The 16,172-nt window shown below is 24.9% G+C and overlaps 1 protein-coding gene across 2 annotated transcripts; it reads left to right on the top strand.

Moving 5' to 3' along the window:
- Positions 1–827: 827 nt before the first annotated feature.
- LOC126895743 (arrestin domain-containing protein 3-like) lies at positions 828–12,864 on the top strand. Of its 2 annotated transcripts, none has more exons than XM_050667938.1 (7): positions 828–971; positions 1,033–1,166; positions 1,245–1,340; positions 8,947–9,126; positions 9,429–9,632; positions 11,542–11,656; positions 12,682–12,864. In XM_050667938.1, the coding sequence occupies exons 1-7, from the start codon at positions 851–853 to the stop codon at positions 12,858–12,860; spliced, it is 1,029 nt and encodes a 342-aa protein (XP_050523895.1). In that variant the 5' UTR covers positions 828–850; the 3' UTR covers positions 12,861–12,864. The 2 variants fall into 2 exon arrangements, with proteins under 2 accessions (XP_050523895.1, XP_050523896.1); XM_050667939.1 differs by having other exon boundaries at positions 834–971; positions 1,036–1,166.
- The last annotated feature ends 3,308 nt before the right edge of the window (positions 12,865–16,172 follow it).

Raw genomic sequence — 16,172 nt, 5'->3', positions numbered from 1 at the left:
ATAAATTCAAATCAATATATTATGTAAATTTATAATTTAAAACACTTATTACTTTGTATTAAATTTATTTATTTTTATGAATACAATGTTTTACAAATGAAGCAAGGATTGAGGTTCATTAGTCATTTATTATACTTTGAGACATAAATAATTTATGCGCACTTTAGTAATGCTTTCACTGCAGTATGCACAAACAAAATATTAAGCATAAGTCCAACTAAAGTGGGATTATTTTTGTCAATAAACATTGAAATATTACAAATTATAAAACATGAAAATNGTATATTACACAAACAATAGTAGATAAAAATACATAAAACGTCATTTATAATTTTACTTAGGACGAACAATAAATTCAAATCAATATATTATGTAAATTTATAATTTAAAACACTTATTACTTTGTATTCAATTTATTTATTTTTATGAATACCAACAATGTTTTACAAATGAAGCAAGGATTGAGGTTCATTAGTCATTTATTATACTTTGAGACATAAATAATTTATGCGCACTTTAGTAATGCTTTCACTGCAGTATGCACAAACAAAATATTAAGCATAAGTCCAACTAAAGTGGGATTATTTTTGTCAATAAACATTGAAATATTACAAATTATAAAACATGAAAATATATTAAGGAATTTTATAAAAAAGTTTTCACTGTATGTACTTTATGGAAAATTGAGAATATTATTTTAGATGCATTTTATAATTTTATTTAAATTCGAAATGTTATAACAAAATTTCAACATAATTATTGTCTATTTGTTATTTATTTATTCTATAGAAAATAAATTTTGCAAAATTGTAGAGTAATTTCAGTTGAAATTCAATAATAATTTACAGCTATGCGAATAGTTCTCAGAGGTAAAGCTCATGCTGAATGGCAAATTTTGGTTAGTGGTGATCGGTCAGCAGTAAAAGATGACCAATACTTTATTGATAATAGATCACTTATATTCGGGAAAGGTAAAAATCAATACTATAGTCAGTTTATTTACTGATTTTAATTCCTTGATATTCATTTCAGCAGATCGACATGACGGTCCTGTTCCCATATTGCCACGCGGGATTCATCATTTTCCATTTAGGTTTCAATTACCTCAAAGCTCATTACCTTGTTCATTTGAAAGCAAGCCAGGTTATGTTAGATACTATATAAAGGTAAAAGCTATTCTACATAAATAATTATATTAGATAAAATGTTTTCAAATTAATGATTATTCTAATATTACATTGTAGGTGACACTTGATATTCCTTATGCGTCGCCTCCTCAAGGGATGAAATATTTTACTATAATAGGACCGCATATAGACTGTATGGATGATCAATATCTAGTAAGTAAAATTATAATACAACTATTTACCATTGTTTAAAATGGCAATAATATGGATAATCGATAACTTGATGGTGTTAAACTTTCCAACACATAAATCTTCCCATATATCTCAACAATCCTTTAATGATATAAATATTTTATTAGTGTATAAATATGTTATATATGGATAAATACTAGGTCCTAAACTATTCATAGTTTCCTTTATATCTTACAAAATGAAATGTGAATTATTTATCGTTAGGATGTTATGTATATTTTTCCTTTTATGATCTTACTAAAAAAAAAATATCGGAATCAATAGTATTCAAAACACATGTTTACTATCATAAAAAACACTTCAATGCAAATCTGTTAAATTTCACAATAATATTTATATCTCTAATTTCAGAATTTCTATATACTAAAATTTCACTCAAATATTAAATGCTTGTTAAATTATTTGCAAGTTAAAATTAAAGAATTTTTTTTTTTATTGCAATTTTTTTTTTTGACAGTTGATTTTACATAGAACATTGTAGAATGAATTTTTTTTAATGTAGTAATACATCTTAAGAGCTTTAATTTATATACGTTCAAAGTTGTCAGACATTCTGGAACATTTTCAAAATTGAGTTGAAAAAAATCGTTTACATGCGTAGATAGTCTCTTTCAAACCCTTTCTGTACATTTATCAAATGTCCTTAAGAATTACATCAAAAGAAAGATTATTACCTCTTACACATTTTATTGAAACTTTATTAGGAACAGTGTTTTTTACCAAAAGTTATAGAAATTTTAAAATACAGAATAAAATTTAACGGAATTTTGAGACATTTTTTTATTTTAAATTAAAATTATATTAAAAATATCAATTTAAAACTAAAAAATATTCAACTCAAAAGAAACAATAATTACTAAAAAATCGCGAGTACAGTATGTATTTAGCGTTTATAATGGTAACATTGTTCCCAAAATATGTATCCGCGATTTTGTAGTAATGTTTGTGGCTTTTTGAGATTAATATTTGAATTATTTTTCAATTTTAAATTAATATTTTTTTTATAATTTTAAATAATATTAACTCTAAGTAATTAATTTTTGTTATTTTTTTAATTTCTAAAATTGGTGGGGTTTTATCAAAATTTCGGCACTGATGTGTTTAACTAGAATAAAATTATATACTATTGATGCATAAACCAAAATAAGTTCAGTGAAATCTAAGAAAAATAAATGACTGACAAAAATAAACATATAGTAATATTAATACCTTCTTATCTTCGCAAATAATATGCCCCAACACTTTCTATAGACACTTACTTTTTTATATATAAATGGCCTCCGTAATTATAAAACATATATTTATATGTTCAAATTTTCCATTATATATATTAGGGTGGTTCTTAGTCATATAGGTCAATTTCTTTTTGTCGAAATTCATTCAGGACACCTCCTAGAATTGTTCTGTTAGATAAAAAAATAAGTTGTACAAAATTTGGTCGAAATTGAGTAACATTAACACGTGCCGCAAGAGGGTTGAAAATTCGTCTGTAAGGATGGTTTTTCAGTTTTTTTCATTTATCTTACAAACTATGTAATTTACAGAAAAAATCATAAAACTTATTTTCTAGAACTATGTGTTTTCCATAAAAAATATTATTATAAAAAACCCAGCACAAGGGTGCCGCGGCACAGTGGTGACGTGGCATAGTTGGATCAAGTATAATGATATCTGACAGTGATTAAAATCACTATCAAAAAAAAAACGCTTCGGTGCAAATCTTTAGATAGTGTTTAATTTAAAAAAATTGATGTATTATTCCAAAAGCTACATGATCTGCTAGTTCCTTATTAATATCCTGATTAAGATAAAGTATGTCGAATGGAAAAGGGATTATAAAAAAATATTATTTTTCATAAAACAATTGTGTTGATCCATACACTTTTCAATAAGTTATAGCATTATAAAGTTAAAAATGTAAAAAATAAAATCGAGAATTTTCACACAAAAATAGTATTTGGTAGCCATTTTCACCATGAAGACAAGTCCCCAGAGGTCAAATTTTTTTTTTCCATAATAAAGTACATTACATACATACAAATCTTTAATATAAGATACATAAAAAAGTGTCAGACCTTCTGGAACAATTTAAAAAGTTAAGTTGAAATAGTAAATTTTTGTGAAAAAGTTATCATTTTAAATCCCCTCCTGGGGGCAGGTTAAATGTAAGATTTACAAAAATTATATGTTAAATGATTGGTAAAGACATCAAGCATCTATAAAAAAAAAATTATATTGATATGTTCATTTTTGAAAAAGTTACGGCAGTTTTTAGTAAAAAAAATTGAAAAAATTTCGAAAATTAGCGATTTTTAAATTTGTAATTTTTTGGAGGTTTCCCCATTTACGGGGAATGAGGAAAATTTTTTCAATTTTTAAGGGTAATGTCTTCAACTAGATACGATTTTTGATCTTTCGACGTATCGTTGAAAGAAATCCGTTCGGTGAGAGCTGAGTAAAAGTGGTAACAGACACAAAAAAAAAAAAAATAATAATAAAAAAAACGCATCATAGTAAAACCAGTACCTTCTCAGCTTCGCATCGAAGCTAAAAGTCTGTATCTATAATATTTAGGCCTAGAAATTTAAAAAACAACATATATTTATTTAAACCATTGAAATCAGTTATATTTGTTTTTTTAAGTATTGTAAGCGCACTATTGAACCTATAAAAAAAGTATCATGCAAAAATTGTTCAAAATTTAATTTTCATCATATTTTATGTATTTTCAATTTATTGTTATCAAATTCAGTTAAACTATTGCGTATTTATTCGCAAAAAATGATTTTATACTAATACACAAAACAAATTAATTATAATTACAGTCGCATATTGAAATTACAATATTTTTTAATTTACAACTGAAATATGTAAATTCTTATATTCATTGAACCTGTATTTATTAATGGTTGCTTTAATTATACTATAATAGGTGACTAACATTTTCTATTTTTGGTAACGATATATTTTTTACCCAACTATTTGTTGCGGTATTATCACAAATGCATCTATTGACATTTATTATTCTTAAATCAAAGTTTAATCAAGTTCGATAACTGTTGTATATATTGCTGCATTTAATAGCGATTAGTATTATTGATCCTTACATAATATACGATAATGATTATATACTTTTTTATACAGTCCAGTGTCAACTGAGTGTTACATTGTTGTGTTTACAAAATAGAAATATTACTATATAATTATTTTTCTATTATTATTATTTGAAAATGGTTTCGAGATCTAGTTTACGTGAGTCAAATTTTATATTTTTGATTGGATATAATTCAAACCAAATAGTTTGTAGCAAATTGCCGTCCAATAGACAAATTTTGACAGTATTATTTTACAATATGAGGGAGGTAAAACTAAAGTTGCGTTTAAGTGCCTCTTTGATTGTACAAGAGGTTATTATATTTTGGAAAAAAGCCCGTATTCCCACAATTACCGAACAACATAGTATAGAAATAGTAGAAAAATTGTACCACGACTGGAGAAATTTACAAAAATCAGAACACCGAAAAACTGAAGCTCAATATAAAAAAAATTTTGATTTTGTTTCGAACCTTGAAAATTTGTTTGATATAGCTCATGCTGATGCCTTTAATATTATAAATATTAAGAAAGACAAAGAATTTTTAATAGCTCACCGGAAAAAAGGGCGTCTTGGTTCAATGGTTGGCGTCGACAAAAAATTAGAAAATAATGAAACTAATATTGAAAATAGAAAACTAGCGGATGATCGTAGAAGGGCTTGTGCTAGTAAAGAAATTGAAGCTATTAGTAAATCTTAATATGCTCAGTTAATACGATTAACCAATTAACTATTAACGTACACATTAGCTAAAACTGTACAACTACAGTCGTCTAGCAGCAGTGATGAACTAATTGATGATAATGCTCATAATACAAAAGAAGACCAATGTGAACCACTAAGAAAATGTTTTAAAACAAGATGAGGTACTGACAATTGTATAACAGGAAAATTGTCTATAGCACTGGATAGATGTAAAATAAGTGATGGTGATGCGGTACATATTTTAGTGGCAGCTGTGGAAGCAATTGGCATTGATTCTAGTAAATTAATATTGAATAAATCATCGGTTCGACGCTCTCGACTACTCTTCCGTCAAGAACGTGCAGAAAAAATACGACAGGATTTTATGGTAAAAAGAGATGGGGCAATTGTGCTTCATTGGGATGGAAAACTTCTTCCTGTCATTACAGGTAAAAATTTAGTCGATAGATTACTTGTGATTGCTTCTTGCGGTGGTGAGGAACAACTTCTAGGTGTCCGTTTTATAAACACTGGCACCGGGAATCAAACTTCTGCTGTGTTCAAAATTTGATGTCAAATTTGGTGGTACGTCAGGCCCAGATAAATAAAAATAATTTTAGGCCTGATATAGTTTGCAATCTTATAATGGATTCATTAAAGGATACTAGTCAAAATATTCTTAATTTAGCTAAGGACAGTCTTGAATAATTCAATTATTAAATCAACCAAGAGACGACTATAGGGAATTATTAGAGTTGACAATAATATTCTTTCATACATTTTTTTTATCATTGTATATTTATAAATATTTTTTCGGCAATGTGAACATTTTTCCAAAATGATTAATTTTTATCAATTATTTTATTTGTCTTCAGTAACGTAAGATAACTTTATTATAAAATTAAATTAATTTGCTTTGTTTTTGTACTTTTGTACTTGTATATAATCATTTTTTGCGAATAAATACGCAATAGTTTAACTGAATTTGATAACAATAAATTGAAAATACATCAAATATAATGAAAATTAAATTTTGAACAATTGTTATATGAAACTTTTTTTATAGGTTCAATAGTGCGCTTGCAATACTTAAGAAAACAAATAAAACTGATTTTAATGGTTGAAATAAATATATGTTGTTTTTTAAATTTCTAGGCCTAAATATTATAGATACGGACTATTTTATAATAATATTTATTATGGAAAACATATAGTTCTAGAAAATAAGTTTTATGATTTTTTCTGTAAATTACATAGTTTGTAAGATAAATGAAGAAACCTGAAAAACCATCCTTACAGACGAATTTTCAACTCTTTTGCGGCACGTGTTAATGTTACTCAATTTCAACCAAATTTTGTACAACTTATTTTTTTACCTAACAGAACAATTCTAGGGGGTGTCCTGAATGAATTTCAAAACTTCATTTTTAAGAACCATCCTAATATATATATAATATAAATATTATATTTTAAACTTTAAACTGCTATAAATTTTTGAAAAAAGTATTGACCAATATTATTTTTTATAAATTATGTATATATATCCCTTTCATTCGACATAATTTTTTTTTTTTAATCGGACCATTTTTCGCAAGTGTATAGTAATTATATAAATATATAAATATTTTTTTATGTTGTCACCATATCATTTGTCTGTAATAAGTATAAAATGGAAAGAATGTTTGAAATGGCTAAATCTCCTTCTTCTTCTTTCTCGCTTTAATTCCAACTACTTGGGGTTGGCAACCCTTATCCTAAACTTCCACTTGACACGATCTCCCACATCCTCTACTTTCACATCAGTTGTCCTCATATCGCATTCAATAACATCTCTCCATCTCTTTCATGGTTTTCCTCTACCTTCCTTCAACAATAATTGCTACAACTGTTCTTACGGCTTCCGATTCTTCTCTCCTCATAACATGACCAAACCATCTAAGTTTATTTTCTCTCATCTTATCCACGATTGACGCTACACATTTATATACTTGTTCCTTTTCCTATCTTCTCTAGTCACTCCACTTATCCATCTTAGCATTCTCATCTCTGCTACACTCATTTTGTGCTCTACTTTCTTATCAACTGCCCAACACTCTGAACCATACATCATAGCTGGTCTCACACTACAGTCTTGTAGAATTTATCTTTCAGCCTCATTGGAATTCTTTTATCACATAAGACACCAGACGCTTCTCTCCACTTCAACCACCCGCACTTAATCCTGTGTCTTACGTCCTCGTCAATACCACCGCTCTTTTGCACAACTGATCCTAAATACTTGAAACTTTCCACCTCTCTAATCGCGTCCTCGCCTATTGTCATTGATCTCCTTATTTCACCTACCTCGTGTTCTCCTTGATCAAACTCGTACTCTATATAACTCTGTCTCTCTCCTACTTATTCTTAAACCCTTTTCTTCAAGAGCTGATCTCCACACCTCTAGCCTTTGATTAATTTCCTCCCTATTTTCTCCTATTAATACTATACCGTCAGCAAACAACATGCACCACGGCACCTCTCCTTGTATTTCTTTAGTAATTTCAATTTTAAAATGGCTAAATCTCCTCACCTTAAAAAATATATTATATGATTTTTTCAAATTTCTTGGGAGCTATGTTTCTTACACTTAACACCTATTTTATTAGTGGTCAAATAACATTTAAATTGTGTTATATAATACAACGAGCTTTGACATTTAAATAATCTACATTACTAAGATACATCTTTCTCAAAAATTATCCTATTTTTTAATTAAGGTTGTTCTATTTAAAGTTATAGAAAATTAAATCACTATTTTAAATTAGTGATTGTTTAAAACTATTTAATATTATTTTGTACTCTTTTGAAAAACTAGATGAGTTATTTTGTAAACATAATACAATTCCATTTTTTTTGTTTAAGTCAATTAGATTACAAAACGTATTCACAGAACTACTTTCAGTTGTGTTTCAACCGCTTAACTCCTTTAATTGCTTAAAAAAAAGGTAAATTGAATATTACAAAGAAAAACAGCAATGGAGTAAATGGGAAATAGAAACTAATTTTGTATCTTGTTTAATACTAGGTTACAAAAAATAAAAATAAAGTTTACATTATTTTAAATTTTTAATTCAACTTTACACATTTATTAAACAAAAATAATTTAAGTATGATCAGTTTACAAAATTAGTGATACAATTAATACTTTTATACTATAAAAACTATGCAATTAGTTCGTTAAAACATACTACAAACAAATGAGTTTATACGAACCCATTCGATGCTCCTGTTAAAATTGTTGATTACTGTAATATAAAAAAAAATAGTATCTCAAATTTGTACCAAGATCGAATTAAGAGGGGACTACGGAACTTGTATCTTAATATTTTGAGGCTTAAAGTTTTTCGTTAAAAGTTAGCATAAAATATAAAGTTTTAATGATCACTATGATATAGAGACTTTACTTATAATTAGAACTTCGAGCCTCACATGTTCTTTATCCAGACTTGATGTTAACCTATTATAACTTTGGTAATGTACATATTATGTAAAAATGAGAAACAACTACGTCATTTCACGTTAGTTATTTATTAAGAACTAATGAAAAATATGATAAAAATATTAATTTAAAAGGCATTTATCAACTATAAACCCACTTATGATACTATATTATTTATGATATGATATTATGATATACCAACAAACATGTTATTACTACAACATTAATACCAATACATTTTTTTCTAACACACAACCAAAATGTTTTTAATTAAAAATTTTTTTTACTTAGCAAGTATTTTACTTTTATAGAAACCTGTTGGAGCTTTAGAAAAACGGTCAAAATGTTGTATGTGCTGTAAAAGCAATAGAATTGTATTGCAATGTCAATTAGAAAGAACAGCATACGTCTGTGGGGAAGCACTACGCCTGAAAGCTAACATAAAAAATCAAAATAATAAAGAAATAAGACTTAAGATTAGACTTTTTCAGGTAATTATTAAATAGTGAATATTTCTCTTTTATAGCTAAAGATACGAATTGTATTATTTTGGTTAACTAAATCATATTTCATTTGATCGCACTTTTAATAATTTAAGAGATCTATTTTATTTAATTCATCCAAATTTAAAATAATTTTTTACCCATGTTTGTATGCTTTAACTAACAAAATTCACAAGTCTATATGTTTTATTATAATGAACAACTAATTTTTAATAATGGATATCATTTTAAAATACATATTATTTTAGTACTTAAATTAATTTAGAAAACCTTGGTTAATTTATCTACAGAATGTTCATTATTCTATTGAACGGGGTATACTAGGAGTACAAAATCAAAAGGACGTTCAACATTTAGTGTTGGAGTATATCGGTGAACCAATACAAACTGGATGTGAGTCTCAATGGGATTCAGCAGACGGACTTATTTTACCGGTGATGCCACCAACATTGATAGGGATATGTCGACTTCTACAAATATATTATGTACTCAAGGTACTAACATAATTAAGAAATTATGTAGTAAAAATTTTTATTATCACATTCCTTAGTAATATAATCAAAACCTGGGTATTAGTCAAAAATATTTCTGAAAAAATTGACAACCAAATTACAATAAATCACTATAAAATAACGTTTGAACAAATAATTTAACAATATTTATCAATCAATTTCGTAAGAGATCACACTTCTTAGTCAAATACAGGTTCAAATAACCTGTATATTATGTAAATTATTTTGATAAAAAATCTCGTTTAGTAATTGCTATTGAAGTGCTTGCTAAGTTGTACATTTAAAAATATTCTAGAAATTTTTATCATTATATAAAATGTAACACAAGCAACTTTTAGGTTTCGCGTGAGTTGTTAAAACTTAAAAAAATGTCATCATTCAGGATATTAGAAACGTTAAGTGAATACTAAATTTTTGTTACAAACAACATGCTAAGGTTTTTTTTAAAAACGGATTTAAAACTATGTTATGATTAATGAACATCTTAACCAAAATTGATTAGAATGCATAATGTTGAAGAACTTATTCAAATTATTCAGTTAAATATATTTATTTAAAATTTGGAAACATTTTCTGGGAATCTAAACTACACCTACTTATTGTTAATGTAACATTAATTTTTAATCATTAATTAACGTTTTCATTTTTCTTCAGTGGTTATTAAATTATTCTCATTGTTTAATGTGTCTATTTATTACATTGTAATTATAATAATAGTGAAAATCATAATTATGACCCAATATTAAACTACAATAAATTTGGTACATAAAAACTTGAAAAATATTTTTCTTTATTTTTTCATATATGTATACAACGATATATTAAAATAATATATTTTATTCTAACATTTCTGCATTTATTAATTTTTAAAGAAAAAACAAAATTCCTTTTTAGAATCTACATTTGTCTTACCACCAAAACTTTTTAAATTGCATATATTAAATAAAAAAAAGTATTTAAAAAAGATAATAATTTTAATTATTTTTTAAAAACGCTTATATGTGAAATTTAATTAATCGTACGTTTATTATCTTGAATGGAATATTGTTCATACACTATTTACTGTATTTACCCATTTATATTTACACAATGCCAGGCCTAAGAATCGCAAACATTTTAGAAATATTACCCTTTTTATCTTCAGATTCATCTTTTTTAGCTGAAAGTTGCTTGTATTTTATATTTTTATTGTATCTTTTCCACTTTAATTCAAATACCTAAAAGACTGTTTCATTAGGCCTAAGTTTAAAATAACCTTCCTATTCTAATTTTCTATTATCTGTTGACTATTTAATTAAGTAACCCAAATAGAATTTCTCTAAAATAATATTTATATGAATCATATAAAAATGGTTACTATATTTATTGACACGTTTTACACATTTATTTTAAAAGTTCGTGTAATTATATAGGACGAAAATCAAATAAAAATTTGTTATCCATGTAAATTATTTTAAATTATAAATGTTATATGTATATAAATATTTATATATAGAAGAAAATTAGAATTAAATTTTAAAATAAATTTATTTAAATTAAATTTAAAGTGAAATTCCTTGATAAAAATTATGAATTGTAAGCATTTTATAAAAAAATATTTTAGTTTCATAGACGCAGGTTTCAAGTTACAATATTTTTATCTCTATATATTGATATGTTTACTATTAGATTGTATGTTTCCATTTTTTTTTCACAATCTAATTTATAAATCATTTACAAAGATTAAAAATAAAGTATAATCATTACGTTATTAGGTATATTTTTTGAGTTTTTTATATTCTATTGTGTAAACCACAGAAAAATATTATTTGGGATAATAGAAAAAAAGTATCTAATAAAAGAATAGCATTTAATTAATTAAATTTAATATTGAACTTATTTTATAAAATAGGTTTGTGTTGATATGGGTAAAGGTGATGAAGATCTCAATATGAATTTCCCAATTACAATAGCAACAGTACCTTTTCGAATACCTAACTGCAATAAAACACCAAAAGTTTATTACAGTAAGTGAATTTTAAACAGTTTAAGTTAAAACTTTTGTATGGAAAAATTTCACACTATCTTTGAAATACTTCCTTAAAGTACAATGGTATTAATAATTAAATTTATTAAATAACTGGATAACAAATACTTATAGATGTTAATTTTTTGATATTAAATAATATATATATTTTTTTGTCATAAGAGGTCTAATCTAAAATTCCCTAAAAATTAAGCTATCTCTTTTTTACAGTAAACCCTTCAAATATTTATTGAATTGGGAAAATAATTAATGAAACAATAAAATCTTTTGTAACTTTATTTTTGAAGTATTAAATCAGTACATAAAATAAAAAGGAATAAATTTGGTAATCATAATAATATTAATTTTATTCGTAAATTACAAACGTTGCATATTATAGTGACCGTTATAATACGAATTTTTGAAATTTGATTTTACCACCCCTAATGTGTTACAACCATAATTGTAAGTGAAACATTACAAAATTATAGTGTAAAGTTCAACATTATTTTGTCATTACTGTTTTTTATAGATTTTAATCAAACTTAATGGCCTTGCAGAATGTGTTAACATTTTCTATAAATTTTTAATTTTGCACAGATTATTTGTCTTCTTCTTTTTCCTCGCCTTAATCCCAACTATTAACCCACCCTTATTATAAACTTCTACTTGACACGATATCCCACATCAATTACGCTCACATCAGCCGTCCTACAAATTATTTATATTATAATAAAACAATTTAGAGTGGTTGTATAATCGAGTTTTAAATATTCGTTTTTCATCAAATACCCTATTGTATATTTGCAATGATACGAATGAAAAAAATGTATTTTTGATATGTTCTATAAATAAAAACATTTCATATACTGATGTTCTAAAAGTACAAATCATTATATTATATATACTAGTGTACTTAGTGTAAACTTGTATATTATTCATGTATAGGATGAAACAAATTTTTCTTCAATAATTGAAGTTCAATTGATTATTTTTGTAATATTTCAGTACATTTTTTTTGAACAGGTGTTGCATGTGATCACGTGGAAGGGGGTAGGTATATTGGACCTGAATTTTTACTTGGTGGTCATGTTTATGATGGTTCACAATCCGAACAAATAGTTTTGTATAGGCCTGTGTATGTGAATGTGAGACAACCGAAATTATCGAATTCAACAACTTCCAATTCTTCAGATAATAAATAGTAATATAACACGGTATATAAAAAAAGGTTTTACTAAGTTTCGACATTTTACTAACGCCGAAGTGATCCGTAATAATAATTACTTTAATGACTTATCTCTTGAAGATAATTTTTAACTTAACGTACAGTATATTATTATGTACCTTCTACGAATTATTTACAATAGGGCACTTCCTTGTGTAAATTCAATTTATACAATTCTTTTACATTTTTTAGTATTTAAATTATATACAATATATACTACTAATAATAGCAAGTAGGTTGCTAATACGTTTGCTAATATCTTACCGCATTATACAATGCGGTAATCTCTTTATTCTACGCATATAATTTATTCACTTTTATCAATTCTTAACATTATCGAAAAGAAATATTTTTTATAGTAATTAAGTCAAAACAAGTTTAACTAAAAGACAGAATGAACATTTTTGATTGTCAATTTGAAAAAAATAACAGCAAGCGATTTGCAGATATGGTGTTCTCATAATTTAACGGACTGTTTGAGTATGCAAAAATGCAACTACCCTTTAGACCAAAACCATAGAATACGAAAAGTTAAAAATAAAACATAATGTTTTTGTATTCCGAGCATATTTATTACAGTTCAATACTAAGTCGTCATACAGATACTTTATGAAGCAATATCACTTAATTAAGTTCTTTCACTAAATGTAGTATACAAATTTTATTAGTCGTTATCTAATCAAAATTACATGTTATCATTTTGAACGTCATATTACGTATATATTTCATGGTGCTGTAGGAGCTACCACAAATAAGCTGAATTTTATTTTATATGAGATGAGGAGACAACAAAATTTCGTGTAGAAACTCATCACTAGGTTTTTTTATCTAGACTTTTAAAATAAATTACTAGACTGTAGACCCCTCAGTAACATAGTACGTTACAAGTCTATAGTACAACCTTATGATACGTTGTATCGATTTTATATTTTCGAGTTCAAATACTTATGTCATTTTGGCAGTCCTTTGAATATAAACAAAAAAGCTCGTCTAAGGTAATCTTAAAACAAATCCAAATGAGGTGAAAACAATAAAGCATTTAAATTTGTTGAATTTTATTTTATTCGTGATTATAATATACAACGTTTCTCTGTTTTTAACTCATGATAATGTTTAGAACATATATTTATTTATATGTTTTGTATCCATGGATTGATTAAATTACTAATTATAATAGAATGTAAAATCGATATAACTTATTTTAATCAACTATTTGTAATTTATACTTTTGTTGTTCACTCATATTGAGCATTTGAAAATTAAAATGTATGCAACTATTTAATGTATTTATTATTGTTACTTTTTTGTAGACGCAATTATTTATTAAATAAATTGTATACATTTTTATGTAAGTACATATTAGATAAGTACTTTTTATAGTGTATAAAATATATTTTAAAACTTGTTTAAAATCTGTTCTATAAACTCTTTATTAAAAAAATGTATATTTTTCATATTAATTGTTGACATATATTTTGAATCCAAATATTAATTGAAAATACATCAAAACTAATGCCATTGTTTACATAGGTGCAATATTTGTATTAACAAATATTTAAGCACGATTAATGTGATTAAAAGTTAAAAAAGGAGTTACATTGGATATTTTCTTCAATTTTTCATTGGATATTGTCATAGGTGTTCTCACGGAGGTATAGAACCCCATTTTCGAAAATAGATAGATATATATTAGAGCAGGTAGTAAACAAATTTCTTTGTATATCTCTTCTCAAGACGAAATTCTGAAATTACGTTATTAGTTATTGTACAAAATCTCATTTTTTCATAAAATAAAAAGATTATTACATTTAAACCTAAATATTTAGATAAGAATTTCAGACATTAATTTTTTTCATTTTATATTACTAAAGTTGTCATAATATACACATTAAATTAATTATTTAATGTTTGAGACAGTGTTATGGATAAGATATTAATAATTCCTTGGCAACAATTATTGGTTTTATTAAGATTAAAATTTGAAACTTTATTAAAAATCCTATTAGATATTATATTTATCTTTTTGAAAGTTTAAATTTTACTACATAATTAAAATAATAAATTGCATAAGCTCATACCATTAACAACTGTACTATGACTTTTTTGTAAAAGTGCATAGCCCCATTTCAAGTAAAGTACTTTCAATGCCATTGTTCTGAAGTAATAATAACTTTAATTTAAATAATATTAGACAAAAATGATAAGTTTTATTTTATAATAATACTAAATAACAAATTAAAAAAGTATTTACTAAATAAAAAATCTATATTTCAATTAAAATTTTAGATAACAATAACATATTAGTCAACACTCAAAACATTATTTAAAATTAATGAATACCTATTTTTACAGCTTCAATAATATTTTCATTCAATTTTTACATAAAACATGGACAATGAATAATTCAATACAAAAATAATATTATATAATGCTTATATCAAGAATCATTTACCATTAAAATTGCTTACAAAAATGTATAGAATGAGCAAAGTATATTTTGAATACAAAATAATAAATGTACGAAAATATTTTATTTAAATACAATTTGTATTAAATAAACTACAAAGAATACAGTTAAAAACAACTTATGTCATAAAATTAGTTAATAATATTGACTAGGAATTGGAAAAAAAATTTAAATAATTAATTAACACTTTTCTTAAAATATTTCCAAAATTAAAATAGATTAATAAATGAACAAGTTTTTCATGTTTCCAAAAAATTTTAATTAAGTGATCTAAATAGAATTTCTCTAAAATAATAATTATATAAATAATATATACTATCTTTATTGACACGTTTTACATTTTTATTTCAAAATTTTGTATAATTGTTTGGAACGAAAATATATTTATTTAAATTAATCACTAAACAAATATAAAGTGAAATCTCTTGATAAAAATGATGAATTCTACACATTCTTAAAAAAAATATTTATGTTTCATAGGTGTAGGTTTCAGGAAACAATATTTTTATCTCAACATGTTGACATGTTGAAATTTTAAACAGTTTAAGGTAAAACATTTGTAGGGCAAAATTTTAAACTAGTCTTAGAATTTTTAAAATATTTGTATGACTATGAATGGTTTATATAGGTTTATATATATAATAGTGAATAAATTCAAATTAAATAAAAGTTATTTAAAACAGAAATGTATAAAACTTTGTTTTTTTTAACAACATAAAAATTATTTTTAATTAATATTGCAAATTTCAATATACTCATTAATGTAAAAATATTTTAATTAAATATATAGTTACTCAATATTATAATCTTAATTTAGAAATA

Source organism: Daktulosphaira vitifoliae, unplaced genomic scaffold (assembly GCF_025091365.1).
Source record: "Daktulosphaira vitifoliae isolate Bord-2020 unplaced genomic scaffold, ASM2509136v1 Scaffold_1, whole genome shotgun sequence".
Lineage (NCBI taxonomy): Eukaryota > Metazoa > Arthropoda > Insecta > Hemiptera > Phylloxeridae > Daktulosphaira > Daktulosphaira vitifoliae.
Note: the sequence above shows the minus strand (reverse complement) of the source record. Positions and strands in the feature narration are given on the sequence as shown.

What these genes read in the sequence shown, in the direction of transcription:
- LOC126895743 (XM_050667938.1), top strand. Translation starts at nt 851, where the DNA reads ATGCGAATAGTTCTCAGAGGTAAAGCTCATGCTGAATGGCAAATTTTG. An exon ending in ATCACTTATATTCGGGAAAG is followed by an intron (nt 972 to 1,032) that starts GTAAAAATCAAT and finishes TATTCATTTCAG; the next exon opens with CAGATCGACATGACGGTCCT. An exon ending in AAATATATTATGTACTCAAG is followed by an intron (nt 9,633 to 11,541) that starts GTACTAACATAA and finishes TTTATAAAATAG; the next exon opens with GTTTGTGTTGATATGGGTAA.